We start from the raw sequence: 18,508 nt of genomic DNA, 5'->3' as shown, positions 1-18,508 counted from the left end.
CTTTTCTCTCAATTGTATTGAATTTGTATAATTTTGAATGTATGAATGATGTATCCCGTTATGGGCAGCAATTGCCTTTGTGATATATCAATAAACACAATTTGCAACTAATTGTGATACCCTTTCTGCTCATTTTTTCCATTTCAATTTTTGTTATGACCTGAGTAGAATAAAATAATAATGATTTTCCCATCCTTTTACCTTGTGTCACCCAATTTTTATTAAAAGTTTTGACAAAGATTATTTCCATAATTTTGTGATAGATTTAGTTGCAAATAAATATTAATTTATTATTAAAAAAGACTTCCTGCTGTTATCAAGGAAAATAACTCTGGATATTCAAATTCTTTGTGAGTTATTTTTGAGGACGTATATTTTTTCAATAAAAAATATATAATTATAATATGCATTTAAAAATATATAATGTATACCATTTATACATTTAGGCAGATTTAATTATAAACACTTTCACTATAAGAATCTAAGAATTGAAAATATTTGTCAGCAACACCATTTCTCTCAGAATATGTTTAACGTTTAACAAATTTTTATAGAGCAGATATGGACTGGATGAATATAAAAAGTTAAACTTCATATTAATCGTAATTACTTATTGAGTATGTAAAAATTTTAATAAATGCCAGCTAAAACCAGTTTTTATTAGCCTGATGTAGCCTATAATGCCTTATATTTAATATTATCTTTATTTGAGTTTTTGTCTGATAATTTTTTAAAAGTTATTCCATTTTATACTATTTATGATACTTTAGAATATTCCACAAACTGGAAGAATACTTTTACTGTGTTTTCCTTATGAGAATTGAGCTTGCTTGAGTCTGTCAAAGGCAAATTAATTAAAACGACTTCTAGTCTTGAATTAAAATATGTCAATTGCAATGTCTGTGTTTAACAGAAATAAGCGTTCCGTATCAGAAACGGAAATTAAAATCGTTGAGCTACTCGAGAAACTGCGTCGCACGCTTTAGCAGTCCGATATCAAAGTGGGTGCTGGTTGTTTAAATTACAAATACTTGCGTGAGCCGCCCGCCAGCAAAAGGGAGAACATTTATTTTATACATGTATATAAAATCGGCCAAAAGACGAAATGAGCGTCGGGCAGCACAGCAGACAGCCACTTTTGAATGCGAAGGAGAAGAAAGAGAGAACGCCAAGAAGTTGAAAAAGAGAAAGACTTCTTGAGGAAATAACAGAAAGTAATTTTGTTGGCCGCGCGCGTAATTAAAGAAATCCGAGCAAGTTGGCGGCGGTGGCGGCTCCTTTCCGTGGATATTGTGCCGCGCTGTCTTTCACCAAGAGTTTGCCTCAGCAAAATTGCGTTTCGGAATGAAAAAAATAAAATAAATAGGCGCTGGATTATGCAGAGACCGTTGCTTGTATTCACGCGTTGAGAGGAGATCAAATTTCTTCTGCTGCGCAGCGATTGCAAACTCATCGCCTGCCATGCAGCCAAAGTGCAATTTATCTGGGTCGGATCTGCACCGGCGGCTGCAGAGGGATTTCCGCAGCAGTTTGCCAGGATTAGCGCGTAAACACGTACAAACGGCGAAAGGCAATCGAAATTGGCGCTTATTCTCGTCTTGCATTTCTGCAATAGTTCATCGAATGCAATTTTTGCAATTGACAACAAGAGTAATTGAATTTTTTCTTTTGTAATTTTCTAAATTTATTAATTATGCAATTACATTTTAATTTATTGTTTGATGATGAATTTATAAAAATATATGATTACATGTATTGGTTTTTGGCTTTATATTAACTAACGCAAATCCTAGCATATACATTTATATTTCAAGAGAAACTAATTATTAGCTATTAAGAATTCAAAGATTTAGTTATTTTTTTTTAAACTCCCTGTAATAATTTCAATTACTTATTTGAAAAAAAATATTTGAATTTAAATCACGTATTTGGTAGTGTTTTATTACATTTCCATTCACTGAACCTTACAGTCAGTGTAATTCAGTCATCATAGAAAGACAAGAGAGCATACAATTAAAATCACGCCAAGTAATTAAAACAAAAATCACTCTAGATTATCCGTTGCTCTCTGCACCATCAAGTCTGTTAGACGCGGCAGCTTGAGCGAAAATTGTCTAGCTCGAATGCAAATAACAGACACCCGGGAGTGAATAAATAGGCGTCGCTTGCACTCTAGAGATGCAATTTCTATTCGGAGAAGTGCGCTCGTAGCGAGAATAGTCGCAATAATTGCAGTTCAGCGACTTTTTTCGCGGTACGTGAGCACGTGCCCATTTTAATGAAATGAGAGGAACAGAGCCAAAGCATTTGATTGCAAATATTCAAATGAAGTGATGCCACGTGAGACTAAATCTGAGCGCACACAAGTAAGTTATTTTATCACATCGTTGATTTGATTGTTATTATTATTAGTATTATTACTATATATATCTGCTGTATATTTTGTCAATCTTGCATAATTTAAGTAATAATACCACTCGAAATCATAATTCTAAAAGTAACCATATTTAGTATTCACAATTTTTTGGGACTAATATTTTGCGTTTTAATACAAATAGAACTTAAAATTATTTCCTATACATCACATCACCAAACTTTCTCAGCCTTTATTTTCTTTCAAGAGATTTGAAGCACATTTTTCTCCCCCAAAAATATCATCCCAGGAGAGAATTTTGAATTATTTTAAGTCATTTCGTACATTCAGTTGAAAACTACATATTTTAGCAGTTTACAATAAAAATGGCGTAAGGTATTCAAGAAAAGATTAAATAAATAAAAAATGATTTTATAATTATCTATATCGTCCTAACTTTGTTTAACTTTTAATTGATAAAAAGAAAACCAGCATAAAATTTCGTTGAGAAATTTGCAAGAAGATTGCAATTTATGTGAGAGTTGAAAGTTCAAACAGCACAAAACTGTTATGCCGTGTGCCATTGAATAAAAGCTTCTGAGCCGAAACCAGCCAAGTGGGAGGATGGGAGTGAATTTTGTGCTGGTGGTGCACACGCGGCGGGCGAGTTCTTATTTTCTGTGGTCACCAGCAGAATCCGAGCTCGCTCATCCCAGCGTAACAAGATAAAAAAATGATTTGCTTGCAAATCTCTCTAAATGGGCCACGCTACATTTAATAATATTATCAAATTTATTTGCCAGACGAAAACACCGCACAAGGGGATTTGTCTTTTTCCTCGCGGTGGCGAACAGCGAACCCAGTGGCAAACTGAAGAAAAAGCTGACCAAGTGGCTTATAAGTTTCTAAAATCGGTTACTGTGTTTTCTTGCAACAATTGTGCTACTGGTGCCTTTGTTGAAGAGCGTCCGGTGTTGACATTATTATGTAGTACTTTTTAGTATGTAGATTTCTCATGAGGTGGAATTTAAGCAACAAAATATATCAAATACAAGAACAACTTAACAGATTTCACAACTTTCAATTCTAGTATATTGGTTTGGTCTTATTTTCTGTGTAGTTGGTTTAAACTTTTAGAAAATATTCATTTACAATTATTCGCAATTATTCGGGAAAAACTAACCAAACTTAAAAAGAACTTTTGATACCAAGTTTTCTCATTTAAATTTAAATAAATTCGATTTGGATTGGGGGAACCATCTCACTCGAATAAATTGTAGGAGATGAGTCAAATTAAACAAGTCAACAAAATGTTTGCTAAAGGTTATTGTCAGGTATTATTATTATGATTCAAACATTGTCAATATTTTACACCAAACAATCAAAATTTTTGCAGCGAGTCCATTTTCTTATCCAAAGATACTTTTAATTGTGTTCCAGATCCAGCTGAAGATGCGCTTGTCACTTTAAATTTGCCCGAGGAAATAATTTTGTAATAATCAAATACTGGCTAGAAGAAAAAACTTACCGCGGGTTTCCATCATCATCAACACCAGTAATTTCTCTCACATCTTTTTCCGCTTCTAAGAGCATAAATTTCAATACACTAAATGATAAATTCAAAATTTTATAGTTCTACCTGTGGGCGCACATAGGACTGGTACGATGATACCCACGAGAAGCACCACCCAAAGAGTGGAAATAGCGCTCAGATTCCTCATAATTACTTTCTTTGAAAAGGTTTCACGCAGGAATGACTTATGTAGCCTTATGCAATGCTGTTTATAGTTTAGCAAATCGGTAGAGTTTCATGTATTTTGATAAGAGTTGTGGGCTGGACCTTTAGTTGGTTATCATCAGGTGCTAGTAGTAAAGTAGCTTACAATCTTGTTTTTTTTTATTCAGCTCCATCTTGGTTTCAAAAACCAGATTGATAAAAAAATTTATACTCCAAATGATGTTTCATATAGTAACAATAAAATAACCCATCGAATACTGCTTGAGTTCAAAGTTATTCTTTTAATCAGTTGAATTAATTTTGCTCTTATATTAAAAAGAGTCTTTTACCTTTTTGCACCAAATGTGCGTCATATTTAATAAAATATGATTTTATAATATATTTATACGCAATAATTTTTTCCATATAAGTGCATTTAAAATTGGATTTCCTTTACGGGATTGAACATGCATTGCGGTGGAAATCGTAAAGTACGACATTTAAAATACCATATCAGGTCATTTGCTACTTTGATTGCCGCAACCATTTAGCTGTTTGAAAAGAGCGACCGAGCTTGCAAAAAAGCGTTGCTGGTGTGTCTGAGCTATGCAGAGGTATGCAGGAAAAATGGCCAATGAATGGAATGGATTCACGACGTGGAATTTGCATGCCATAAAACAGCAGCAGCCTGCGAGGCGACCGCTCTCGTTGTTCTTTTCCCCTCTCCGAAAAAAAAAAAATAACACACGTATTAATTCTCCGGCTCGGGTGCGGCGGCTCTGGAATAATTTGAATAAATATATTCTCGCACTGAAAATGAATTGCTCTGTTGGCCGGGCGTGCAAAAAAGGCGCTCTTTAAGCAGCCACTGAGAGAGAATTTATGGTTTTGATTAATGTAGGAAGCACCTTCTCGGACAATGGCACTGCACAATGCCGCCTGAAAAAAAAAATAACAAACACCCTCACACAGACACACACACCGCCGACCCTCTACCCCTCTCTCTTTCGCTCTCGCGCGCAATGACCGCATTTGAATATGTGCTGCTCACTGCAATATAATAATAACACACTGCCACTTACCGTAGCCAGGGGATGGGTAATTCCAAATGCTAACTCGGCGGAGTGACCTCTGAACTTTTGCAAACTGCTCCACCGCCGATATAATATGCTGTGCAAAAAATATGTACATGCAACCGCGTTTAATTTTCACTGTGCGCTGCTCTCACAGATTGTTTGACCAGATTTGTTTATTTTAGGGCGCACCATGGAATTTTTCAACACCCACTATCTTGTTCTGCAAGGTCAAAAATTTCAACATATACTTTTGCGCACAAATATGTGTGCTAGAATCTCTGCATAAAAAGTTGATTTTATTAGATGCAAGCAGGATGCATGTAAAAAATTATAAATTGGTTGAAGTTTTCCTTTTTTTCTCCAAAAGTCCCTGGAACAATTGAAATTTTTTTAATGAAGCCCACGTTTTCCAGATTTTAGTTCTGTATCGATTTTAATTCAAATTTTTATCAGTTTGAAAATAAACACAAGAACAGGGATTGAGTTGTATGTACTATTTAAGGTATTTAATTAAAAGTGCTTCACGAGAGCTTTGATAATAAGTGAAAAGTCACGGCGATCCAAACGCTTGCCCTATCTGAAGCAATTTTTGCCATGCTCTCAGTTTCACTCACAATCAGAGACAACATTCTTACAATAAGTAAAAACATTCATTAATATATAAAATATCAAAATATGGAAGAAAAAGAAAATTGATTAATAAATGAGGAAAGGAAAATTAACTTTTTATTCTTTTAGCTAGGAAATATATATTGAGACCAGCGTATTTATCATTTTTTCTTCTTCAATTTATTTGCCTGCCAATTTCGTATTCTATTCTTGGTTCAACAAAAAGGACAACCTGTTTAAGCCTTCACGAATAATGATGTGTGTCCCGAGCATGTCGCTGGACATTCACTTCGACCTGGAGTGAAATTCGCAAAAATCAACATGCACGAATGCGCCTCATTATACTACCAAAGCCAAAGCGAAGAGGGCAAACGGACGAAACATTATGCATCAGTGGAGCTCCTTCCTATACAGAACACATGAAACATTCATGCAAAAGTCTGCTGGAAGGTATATTGTGTGCCCGACACTTGGGTAGGACAGCGGGCCGTACATACAGAAATAACACAATTGCGCTCAGGAGGAGGTGGAGGAAATCGCGTTGTTATATTTAATGCACAATGCGAAATAGGCGAGCAGAGCAGAGAGGCAAGGAAAGCTCGGCCGCCTTTATGCGCCATATTCATGAGAGGCCCATTACAAACGGTATTTAAATCACCGCGGCCGACCGGCGGCATTGTTTCACCTGCAAGGGTTGCTTATTATCAACAATCCCCTGGCCACTGCAACCTCGAGCTCTCTCTCAGATCCTCACAAACACATTTGCTCGATGTGCAGCTCGCACAGCTATTTACACCGGCCAACGCTACTCAGATTTTATTAATTTATCGCACGCCGCACCTACGTGGAAATTAATTAAAATTATTCCCCGCTGGATATGTACTCTGTACGCGTATGGACAAATTATAGCGCAATAATATATTCTGCGACGACCGCAAAACTCAAACTCACAATAGTTGTGGATATTGGAAATTGCTCTACCCTCCGCCAACAAAGGGAGATGACAGGAATTAAAAAAAATAAACTTACCGCCGTGAACACTCCCGTTTTATATTATATAAAAAGTATTTTTATAATGAAAATATTTTACAATTTATCATTCCTCAGAATAAGGAAAAATTTAAATTTATAATAATCTTCCATTCAAAATTCAAATTATGCTTTATAAATTTTTACACATTAACCTGATCCCGATCCCCAATTAAGCTACTTTTATATAATATATATTCTGTATCTCCTACTGCAGAAATCCAGAAAATTTACAACATTTGTAATCATATATTTGTGGAAAAATTGCAAGAAGCAGTTGACATAAGTTGCAAATCTTGATACCTTTAAAAATTTTAAAAATTCCGCTTTAAAGGATTTAAAGTTGTGAATTTCAGTGAGTAAAGGGACAGCGTTTTACAAATTTCGTTAATTTATTTAAAACTTCAATATTATGAACTTGTATACTTCATTTTAAACCTGATGCCTAATCATAAACTATTTTCGCATTAAATTTATCTTTGGACAAGTTTTATTAAATTTCCATCTGATAGGTAGCTTAATTCCATTACCCAATTTAAAGGTAAATTTGATGCACGTCAACGGCAGTATATTTTCACAAAGCTCCAGTGGCAGCTAAAAAACTTGCAGTGACGTGAGTCTGAAACATTAATTTAATCAAAAGCACGCGTCTGACCATCCGCCGCGTGAAAAATAACAATTCCGAAACTAACGACCCGCACTGCCAGGCGCTTTTATGAAGAATCGATGGTGCAAAATAAATGGGAAAATGGATTTGCACACTTTTACGTCCGGCCTCAAAAATAGCCCCGCAGACAAAATCCCAGTTAAAAAGCGAGCCAATTTCGTCGCCGCTCGTAAATCACGGTTTCTTCTCCTCTTTTTCGTCCCGATTTTAATTGACGTGATAACCATCTTATTGCTCAACAAACTACTTTTTGCTATCACCAGCTTTACACTCGACTTGCAGCGAGCAATGGCCAGTGCCGTGCTGATTTATATACCGCACAACTCTTGCCACTGGAAAAGTCCGTTCTCTCTGTGTGCGTCGCAGCCGCAGTGCCATTTATGATGGCCGAGGGCTGCGCCCGCCGCCTACGTAAAATGTGGCTCTCTAAACTCTGTGAGAAACCACGGCCGCCACCGGGGTAAAAAATGACCCACCGGCCTCTAGAGTGCCAAGCCGTTTACTTACTTGCCCTGCGCTCTACCATGGCTGCTCTTATTTCTTTTTAAACATTTTTAAATATGATCATAATTTTTCACCTCCCGATTTTCTCAAATCATGTTCAAATTCATTCAACGTGCTCACACATTATTTACAAAAAAAAAAACATACTGAAGTGAATTAAAGTTGAAAAATTAAAATATAAAATAACCATATAGCTAATGAAGTTTACAGCTTGCATTCTGAAAGTTAAATTAATGGAAATGGCACAGTGAGCCAAAAAAGCATTTGACAAAAATTACTCATTGTTGAAACAGTAAGTTTGGAAAAGTCTGGAAATAAGTATAAATATGATGATATTACTTACAATTAAACTTTAAAAATTAAATGGCTGAAAGTTTGATACAATAATTTCTGTATCAATGCAGAAATTATTTACCAATTGGTAAATATTATTTACGAGAATAGAATAATTTAAATTAAGAGACATAACAAACTCCAGAAACTCTAAAATACATAAAATTAAAAATCTCTTCATGTGTATTATCTACAGCGAGTTACGCATTTATATACGTTTACTCTCTCACAACAGGTTGAATAGATTATTTGGAATGAGAAAATCGGCAACCAGCCCTAGAAAAGACACAATTACTTCTGACTTGAAATTGAAAATAAAATCAAATGCTTTAATTATAAAATATTTTCTCATAAGAGTTTCTTTATTGCTTTGATTTAATTCAAATTTTTTGACATACTAAAAATTTTGATGAAGTGCATGAAAACCATTTTTGGTCAAAAAATCGATAGATATCTTGAGCAGCATACAAATGAAATATGCTTGTTCCTTTTTCTCTATGAAAAAAATGAGGACACCAAGACGCTCAATCCAAACATTAAGAATCGCTTGTCACTAAAATTGTAAAGAATTAATTTTTATCATAGCAAGAATGATAAATTAAACATGATTTTCTTTACCGAACTTCTGGGTGTCCGTCGTCGAGTTCTGACATTTCCCTCTCCACTTCTGCAAGCACTTCAAAAGACAGCGTGTTAAATTGTACTCAATTCAATCAGTAGATATAATTTAATGCCATTTACCTGCAGGAGCACAAAGGATCGGCATGATGCTAAAAAGAAGCATTACCAGGAGTATGATCGGTTTAAAAATTACAACCGGTCGCTTCATTGCATGCGCTGTAAACGTACCAATGCTTAAACTCACTTTTCAATTTTATTGAATTGTTTTTTATTCCCCACCTAACACTACATATCGATCTATTCATATACATATAAGGAAGTGAGATTTGGACTAGGGAATTTCACGTTGATAAGAGTAAAACTGGGTGGTTATTGAACACGCTTGGTTTACAATAAAACAAATTATTAAATAAATCTCATCTAATAAATCTTCAATATTTGACTCTCTTTACTGGCTGTTGGTGTTGGATTTATTTTATAATATCATAACAAAACTGATATTTACATAACAAAACTGATATTTTGCAAGTTTTGTTAGGAAAAATAAAAACGCAAAACTTTTCAAGTATTCGAAATTAAATTATATAATTCTGCTGTAAAAATCCCAAAAAAAAAAAAAAAAACAACAATTGATAATTAAGATTTTGAATAATTTATAAATATTATAGCATAATTTACATTATAATAATTGTGATTTTGCGTCAAATTCTTACAATAACAAACTACAAACTTTTATTTAAAAAATTATTGAATTTAAAATTTCACTGAACCGATAACCGATAGAAATAATAAACAATATATCATTAATTCTAAGAATATAACAGTCATGAGCGATTATGCTGATTTTATGCAAATGGAGCATAAATTTATTTATTTCTTTATTTTTTGACAAAGCTTCCCGGTCAACAAATTGCTTGCTGTCATCACTTCTGTGCAAAATGAGGCGCAATTAACCGGTTGTACGAATCGATGAGCCAGCGCGAAAAGTCGAAGATGCTTTAATTTGCAAATTGGCTCAGGATTTGCCAAGCAATCAATTTATTCTTTGGGCGTGATGTCGATGATTGCTGTTTGATCCGCTGATTTATTTTTCTAAACACCACAAACCAGAGAGAGAGAGGCACGTGCTAGCTGAAAGAGAGATGAAAAATATGTCGGCAAGGCGAAACTGCTATCTGATCGCGCGCCTCCGCTCCGCCAGATCATTTTTCCTTTGAGGAAAAACTCACTGTCAGAATATTAATGAGGTGCGAAAGATAAAACAGTTCACGCGAGACAAGCGCTTGTTTGATGAAAAATTAGCGCGCTCTATACAATATGCACATTTATTAATATCAAACTCGGCTGCTGAAGTGCATTCGGAGAGGGAACGAGGCACCCAGTGCCATGTCAGCGGGTGTGAGGAAGTGGATCTGCATAATTGACATCTTTCAATCAGCATTTTTACGAACAATGACCCAACAATTTCTTTGACTGGTGAAATGTAGGTCTCTTTTTGCTACATTGGAAGGTAAAAAGATTTTTTCACACAAAAATATAATATTGCAATAATTATTTCCAAGTAAGTAGCAGAGGTGTAATTTGACTTATATTAATTATAATGAATTATTGTTAGTTTTTTGCACCAGGTTCATCATTCCAATTCGAGTAGTTTTTATTGCCTTTATGAAATTTGTGCTAATAAGCTAACTTAACTATATATTTTTATTTTTATATGATACAATTGTTTGCCTAATCACAATTAAATTTTATATGGAATTTAATTAATACTTTTAATTAATAAAATAATTGATAAGTATTATATAATAATAAGTATAATCATTCAAATTGTTATTTGTAAAATGTTCTTTCTGTATTAAAAATTTCCTAAGGAAATTAATTTTCAGCATCGAATATTTTATTGAAATTATTTTCTACTTATTGGTACATATGAAATCTAAAATAATTAATTAATACTTTTGAAAGCGATCTGAAAAAGTATCGTGCAATTCACCCCAAATATTACGACATTGGAGACAAGAAATTGTACAGATGGCTCTTATTTTATGGCATTAAAAACTGCACTCAGTGCAATTTTAATTACTTCATTCAGCCTGCAGACGAAACGTGAGCCTGACTAACACAGTAACAAGGCGAAGAGAAGGGCTGAAGAAGCACCTCGGTGTGCATTTGTGTGAGAACTCACAGGTCGCTCGCAGTCTGTGATTGGATTTACAATGGGTCGAGCGGTGCGCGTCTTCCTCACCTTGGGCGCCGCGCTCGTCGTCGCGCTTTTCCTCTGCACCGTTGACGAACCAGTGAGTCAAGAGCCCCCGCGGGAACCGAGATCAGATCCAGGTAATGAGGTTTTTATTCAATTAAATTGGCATCACGTATTTTATATTTTAATTATTTTTGACGATTTTAGTCGGCGAAGGCAGGACAAGGTTGAACGGAGAGCCACGTGAGGTTCAAACTTCGCACTTGCTCAAAGAAGCAATGAAGCCGCGCCAGGGAAGTGATATAACTGGAAACATCATTTCCTCGACGTGAGTGCATTTTTAATAATATTATAAATTATTTACTTTTCTGCTCAAAGGAAAATACTTTATTTTAGAATTTCTGCATTATCTGTTTTTTTTAAACCCAGATAACTAAGTTTGGGTTTATTTGGCCTAATTAATTTTTTATCTGTAAACCAAAGTTTCCTGTACTCGACGGATAAGGAAACTTTTTATATTTACTTTTTACCTTTCTTGATAATCGTGGATAAAATTTTAAGGGATTAGATCAAACTGAGGTGTTCAAATTATCGCTTAGTTATCGCCGTTTTGTGTTGCGGTTTCTAGAAATAAACCAACTTGCTCTTATCAAAGTTTCATTTTCTGACTTTTATTTCCTTGGCGCTTTTAAATAAAACTTAATAGTATAGAAAATTAAAATATGAAATTATCATTTTTTTTTCTCTTTCAAAATTTCAGAATGAGGAGACTGTTCAACCCATCGCACTCGCGGCAGCGGCGAGCCACTATGTTTGCTAAAACCGTCAGCGTCCACTTTATTGGTCGCGCACCGAACCCCTTGCGTGAAGATCCTCCAGCGTCGCCAATTTCTATGCCAACTAACTCAACAACGATGACCCCGGATGAATCCACCGATGTCCTTGAGTCCAGAGATTATGAAAAAATACCCTCAACGACGAAAGAACCCACAGTCGTCACTGTCACCGAGGTCTTGGTGACTGAAAGTTTTGAAAAAAGAAATAATTCCCTGGGCAACGCAAGGGTCGTGGTCATTTTCGAGGACTTGCAGGACATGAAGAGAGATCCAGTTGTTGCTGAAACTTTGCTAGGAAGCAGCCTGGCGGCCAGACCAGCGGCCACCCTCTTGCTGTGGCTAGTCACATGCAGTTGTGCACTAGCCCTGCCAAAATTAGTGTTTTCCGGATAGGATTAAATACAGTCGGCATTAAAATTGGACTTGCAACTTCCGATTGAGAAGCAACTTTTGTTTTGAAAAAGTGTGTAAAGTGCTTAAATCATATTTGTAAAAAGTTCATTCATCTCACAAAAAGTTAAAATAATTATATAATAATTAGCTATAGTGCGGCTTGTTGATTAAATATGGCAGTTTATTGCTTCATTCAGTTGTTCTCCTCTTCATATAACTCCCGATAATTTCATTTTAATTTTAGTATTGTGTAGAGTCTCATTTCTAGTTTTTAACGTGTTGCAAGTTGCGATAGGATTATGCAGCAGTTTGTTTCACAGGAAAGGGACTTGAGGTGTATAAACTGCAAGGTCAAATGTTAGCCAATAAGTGAAAAACGTCACATCATCGTTTCTGGAATTGACAAATTGCTCAATAAAGAGATTTTTTTTTAATAATCAAGCGTTTTCATTTATGCGCCAACAGCATAATTATTGATCAGACAATCAAAATGCCCTCTGAGCTGTAGACATAATTTTTTCATAATCTTCTTAAAAATTTCTTTAAAATATACAAAAATATAAAGGCAAAGCCCAAAGCCAGCTTGGCAGGCAGCAATGGATAAAGCGATAGCGTGGAAAGAGGCGCTCTAGCCGGGCTCGCCTATTCCGCTTGGATTTATCTATACTTCAGTAAAATTTTCAAAATATGTATACATTTGCTAAAAAAAAACTTCTATACGCTCATTCAATTTATTTAAAAATTGCCATATCTTTATATAAATCCGAAAAATTAGCATCGTTGTGATCGTCGCCAAATATAAACATCTGTAGCATATCCAGAAATAAAATTAAAATGTTTTTATTATATAAATCAAAATTAAAATTCTTAAATAAAAATTCTCTGATCCTGTATCCTGTTTTGTGGTTGGAAATAATTAGTTTGAAACCGAGCAGATTAATTTCCCCCTATAAGCTTTGCTTTTATCAGAATAAAGTTAAAAATAAAAAGGCGACAATCGCGACTTGTTTTATCGTAAGCACTGATAATGTCTGGAGTTTATTTATTCGAGTGCAGAGACTAGGTTTTAAACATAATTGCGTTAGGATTCGCAGAGTGCACTACCATGGCTCGCAAAATCCTTTGCCTTCTGTTATGCGCCGTTCTGGTTTCTGCGGTACTCTCAGCAGATGGAGCAGACAGCCAAAAGGGTAAATTTAAAATAATTTATGGAAACGAAATTTTTATATAATTTGCCAACTTTAATTGCAGCAATTCAAGCGGAGCTCTTGAATGACATAGCTCGCGATATTGTTGATGATGCTAAGTAATATTTTTAATGCAAAAATTTGTTCATGTATATCATTAAAAAAAACTAATAATTATTTCAGAGAGGGCGCAAAGCAGAAGAGAATTTTTAAACCTGAGCCAGCAGAAGTCCTTCAAGAAAGAGAATATCCTGATGAGCTGGAAGACTAACTTAATCCAATATACCCAATTGATTTGAAGTGCATGTATTTCTAACAGTTTTGAATAATCCGAAGCAAAAAATATGTACGCAGTATTTATGTAACGAGAATCTTTTTACTTCAATAAAAATTTATACCCTTATTTTGTAGACTGTCTCATTTCAATTCCATATTTTGTATTAAATTTAGTTGCTTAATTTTAATAAGAAAATGTGCAAACAATCAAAGATTTTTTTGTTGGGATCATAATATGCAATGCAACTTAATGATAATGATTTTTTTATAAAAATGATTTGTTCATTTAATTTAAAATAAAAGCAATACTTTGTACTGCTTGAACTGTAGAATTGAGAATAAGTCTCAGAAGTTTGTTTCAGTGTAACCTAGCAACTTGAATTATTTATAACAGTACTTCATATTGGCTTCAAGTGAAAAGCAAGTCTATTTAGAAATATTATGAAATAATATTTAATTTAGCAAAAATGGCAGAAGCGTGTGAAAGCTTTACAAATTGCCAGTCTAGAGGAATAGATGACGACATCACTAAAATGGAGCGGAAACTGGCAAAGATTTCCAGATTTATTGGGCACATGTACCAGGTAACTTTGTAATAATAGTTGGAGTTCCAAATTGCAATCTAAAAAACTCAAATTATTTGGTCTAGAGGGATAATAAAAGGATTGATCTGGAAGATGATGTGGAGGAGGCAGAATTTGAAAAGCAACTTCTCAATTACGGTCGCATTGCGAAAGAGTATGAAAGCAAGTGGTCTAAACAAGCTTCCTCTAACGAGAGTCTCCAAAATGAGCTAATGCGGGCCGTCGAGAAGCACAGCGTTTGGCGAAAAGAACTGACAAAAATCCTTCACAGAATTGCACTTTCAGTAGGAAATCCCAGGAAAAAAATTCAATCCGATTTAACTCAGCATGGGTCTTCCACTGAGGTCAATTTTAAAATACTTTTTGAAGACCTTGTAAATGAAAATTTAATTTATCAGATTCATGATGAGGAAGTGAGCAAATTAATTGAACGCCAAGAATCGATGGAGAAAAAAATACTGAAGCTCAGAACTCACGTTCATATCAGTATTATTGGTCAAAGGGACAAAATGATTGCCGAGACTTTGCCAAAGCGGGAGACAAAAATTCTGCAAATTCAAATCAAACAAGACATCTTACAACATAAGCTTGCAGTGGCAGGAAACCTACTATCCAGACAAATAGAATTTAAAAATCACATTTCAGAGGCAAAGTCACTATATTGTTTTTGTAGTTCTTAATAATATCTTAATAGAGACGGGAATCTGCGCAAAGGCATAAAACGAATTTGGCAAGCAAAATAATGACGCTGCAAAGTGACTTTACCATGTCCAGCCTTGCTTACAGTCAGGCGAGATATAATTTGTGTTCTAAGTTGGTTAATTAAATTAATTTTCCTTCTAATAGGCTTGCCAAACTTACAAAAGGCTTCAGATGCAACACAAAGATTTATGGTGCCGCGTAGAGGATGCAAAAATTTCTGGCGACTTAGCAGTTTTAGCCAATATGAATGAGCAACACAACTGGATAATCAATGATCTAGACAAAATGATCCGAAGCACTAGGCTGAAGTGTGAGACACTAGATAAACTCCTCTGTAGCATGACCTCAAGAAAGAAAATCGGATCCACTTTGGAATGAATTTTCAAAATTGTTGAATAAACCCATATTTATTCGAGGTAATGTAAATGTAACATTTAATCCTCCTCTTCGTCTCCGCCACCACCACCGCTGGTAGCCTTACGCATGTTCTTCCTCTTGACACGACCAGGGCGGCCACCACCGAAGGGCGACTTGAGGGAGAAGTCAATGTGCTTCTGGCTGTCCAGGCGGACTGTGAAACTGGGAATGTTCACCACCTGTTTGCGGACACTGCAAGAAGAGAACATGTTTTAAATGGAATCATGTATGGTTGCAATTTAATTATAAAATAACATAGGGGTTTATATTTAAATGTGTGAAAACTTTTGTTTAATAAGATGATGCCATCCTTAGCATATTAAAATTTTTTGGTAACAAATCGTAGCAATGGTTATGTTTAATCACTCTACTTCAATAGAAAAATCTGGATACTTCCTCACAAATATGGTCGAGTAACCATACAGAAATAATGCTTTCTCCACATTACGAGCTTATTAATTTTCATCTTCGTTACTTACTCTAGAGCTGCGGCAAATTTGCAGCTATTCAAATGCAGCCAGTCTCACGCTCAAAAATGAACAGACATTGCTCTCGACATGCGAGCAGCAAGTGGCCTGTCAGATATTTTTTCAAATCAATGCAGGCGTTGGGAACTTGCAAGCAAGCCCAAGTGGTCTGCTTGAATATTGCATTCACTCGGAAAGGGTACTGCAAAATTCACATTTATGATACTTTTTGTCTTCCACAGTGAAAGGTTTAGGGGTTTATATGAGAAAATAAATGTTTCCTTGCCATGAAACAGTTAATTATGTAAAATTTCACTGGGATTATGCAAGGATTTTGTTTTCGCCTTATCAGATTAGGAATACCTGATACAAGTTTCCTTGCCCAGTAGATTAAGGCTTTATCAAAATTATAATAGACTAAAGATGGAAAATTACCGAATATGCCTCTGGCGGATCAACACTCGAGCGTGATGGATGGACTTAGCTAGTCCAAGTTTGAAGACCTGGGTCTGCAGACGACGCTCCAAGAAATCCTCGATCTTAAGGCCCAAAACGTGATCAAGCTTCATGCGGCTCTCGTCAAGCACACCAATGCGGACCAGACGACGGAGAAGGGCATTGCCTGAAATTGTGAAGATAAAGTTAAAAACCAAACTTTCAATGAATTTGATTTAGTTCCGTAAAGCCGGGGATTTTCAGTTAACAGACTCAACAATAAATTTCTGAAGAGGTGTCAGAATGCGATGGTGTTTATCATCATGTAAAAACACAAGATATTTTTTTTTAATAAAAATATTTTTCTCACCATTGAACAACCTCTTGGGCTCCTTCTCTTCAAGGGTCAGCAGCTCACGGGCGGCCTTACGGATTTTAGCCAGGGCGTACTTGATCCTCCAGACTTCGCGCTTGTTGCGGAGACCATACTGGCCAATGATTTTCAACTCCTGATCGAGTCGTGCCTTCTCAAAAGGCCTTCTTGGGGTGACATATGTCTTGCTGTGTACCGAAGGAACGCGGCCGTTCACCATGGTGAAGATTTAATTCCTATAAGAATAACAATCGAGTTTTAGCGACATGCTATCAAGCGTGGGTACGTAGCATGCTGCCACGAGACCGACTCGACCGGCGTCAGAATATCTCGAAAAATCACTTCAATCGAGAGAAAAGTGGAATAAAAATTAAAAGTTAATAGTTATATGGAGTATTAGGAACCAGTTAAGAGCTATATTTTTTTAGTTAAGTAAGGAAATCTCTAATAATTCGTGATCAAAACTCACCTCACCAACCGGATGAACGTACCCTTTCTGAATGAAAAATGTCTGTGAAAGAAAAACAAAAACGCATCGACCAAGGTGCATAGAAAGATAGGTGGGTTTACAGAGGGCGCTTATACATTGGTCTTATGGAAGCTAAACCTTCTAAGGGGCTTTCGCGACACCAGATGTCTCTACTGTAGCTTTCTCCCTGTTTCGACTGATTTTCCATTGCTTCAATGCAAAATTTAGTAGCAAAATAAAGACAATTGCAAGCTGATTGATCGATAAAATTTAGCATAAAAATCGAAGAAAAAATAAAGATTGATATGCTTGCCTCTAAAACAAAAAATATCAACTCTGGGTGGTTAATTTGCGTAATTGAAAATTACAACTTCAAATTGCGGCGGGAAGTCGGCACGTGATGTGGTCCAGAGTCCAGACAGGGCTGTGGGTTTGTTACTTGGCTCTGAACTCTGGACTGGAATTTGCTTTTCATCTTTAAAAATAATAATTAATTTAATTATCTATTCAGATGTATGTATCATTTTTCTAAATTATTATTTTTTATTCGCCATGATGTGTGCCTGGTGCCTGCCTATTTTGAGTGAAGTGTCAAAAATTTCCGATTAAAATAGTAAAAAATTATTTTTAATTATTAATTCTAAAATTTGCAATTTTTCCAGAAATTTAGAAAGCTGATTATTTTTAATTAGATAACCGAGATAAGTCAGATAAACAATGCATGTGTACCTAATGCATAATATGATAATAAATATTAGGGAGCAATTTTATTCAAAATAAATATTTTAAGAGATGACCAATTTACGAATTTTGATCATAAAAAATCTTAAGGTCACAGTTTGAAGATTGATGTATAAGAAAAATTCATTGTGTTTATTATTATGTATTATTACTTATATATGACCTATAAGAAGTATGATGCGCGTTGCCGCCGTTGCCTTGTATATATTATATCACGCAAAATAATGCAGGAGAAGCGGGTACCAGATACATTATAAACATTCCACTGACCTTAAAAATTTGTTAGCTTCAAATTGATTCATTATTTAAGTGGTGACAATGCAAGAAATTCGTAAAAATAAGCAAAAACCAAAGTAAACCCAGTGTTCCCCCATAAGCGCTTATGGTAAATATTGCGGCCAGTAGGGAGAAACCTATAGTAGAGACCTCTCGCGGATTGGAAGCCTCTTAGAAGCTTTCAACTCAGGGGGGCGCGGCTCAGGCCACCTATTTTTCCATGCACCTTGGCATCGACGAAAG

At 35.4% G+C, this 18,508-nt stretch overlaps 3 protein-coding genes and 2 long non-coding RNA genes across 5 annotated transcripts; 2 read left to right on the top strand and 3 right to left on the bottom strand.

The window, feature by feature from the left end:
- Positions 1–3,668: 3,668 nt before the first annotated feature.
- On the bottom strand, positions 3,669–4,154 carry LOC132197810 (uncharacterized). Its single transcript, XR_009441905.1, has 3 exons — positions 3,993–4,154; positions 3,882–3,936; positions 3,669–3,817 (listed from the first exon to the last, which is right to left on the bottom strand). It is a non-coding gene; the product is annotated as an uncharacterized LOC132197810 (long non-coding RNA).
- Positions 4,155–8,627: 4,473 nt separating this feature from the next.
- LOC132197773 (uncharacterized) lies at positions 8,628–9,172 on the bottom strand. Its single transcript, XR_009441901.1, has 3 exons — positions 9,030–9,172; positions 8,907–8,964; positions 8,628–8,841 (listed from the first exon to the last, which is right to left on the bottom strand). It is a non-coding gene; the product is annotated as an uncharacterized LOC132197773 (long non-coding RNA).
- Positions 9,173–11,007: 1,835 nt separating this feature from the next.
- Positions 11,008–12,769, top strand: LOC132196857 (uncharacterized). The gene is made up of 3 exons (XM_059619781.1): positions 11,008–11,246; positions 11,317–11,437; positions 11,870–12,769. Exons 1-3 carry the CDS (start codon positions 11,126–11,128, stop codon positions 12,336–12,338), a joined length of 711 nt encoding a protein of 236 aa, XP_059475764.1. The 5' UTR covers positions 11,008–11,125; the 3' UTR covers positions 12,339–12,769.
- A 1,440-nt stretch (positions 12,770–14,209) lies between these two features.
- On the top strand, positions 14,210–15,757 carry LOC132196581 (uncharacterized). Its single transcript, XM_059619341.1, has 4 exons — positions 14,210–14,385; positions 14,451–14,729; positions 14,784–15,175; positions 15,232–15,757. Exons 1-3 carry the CDS (start codon positions 14,269–14,271, stop codon positions 15,063–15,065), a joined length of 678 nt encoding a protein of 225 aa, XP_059475324.1. The 5' UTR covers positions 14,210–14,268; the 3' UTR covers positions 15,066–15,175; positions 15,232–15,757.
- On the bottom strand, positions 15,476–17,385 carry LOC132196583 (small ribosomal subunit protein uS4). The gene is made up of 4 exons (XM_059619342.1): positions 17,249–17,385; positions 16,777–17,015; positions 16,407–16,593; positions 15,476–15,696 (listed from the first exon to the last, which is right to left on the bottom strand). The coding sequence occupies exons 2-4, from the start codon at positions 16,997–16,999 to the stop codon at positions 15,522–15,524; spliced, it is 585 nt and encodes a 194-aa protein (XP_059475325.1). The 5' UTR covers positions 17,000–17,015; positions 17,249–17,385; the 3' UTR covers positions 15,476–15,521.
- Between the last annotated feature and the right edge of the window lie 1,123 nt (positions 17,386–18,508).

This window comes from Neocloeon triangulifer, unplaced genomic scaffold (assembly GCF_031216515.1).
Source record: "Neocloeon triangulifer isolate White Clay Creek 2 clone unplaced genomic scaffold, ASM3121651v1 ptg000012l, whole genome shotgun sequence".
Classification (NCBI taxonomy): Eukaryota; Metazoa; Arthropoda; class Insecta; order Ephemeroptera; family Baetidae; genus Neocloeon; species Neocloeon triangulifer.
This window is presented reverse-complemented; position numbering and strand designations above follow the sequence as displayed.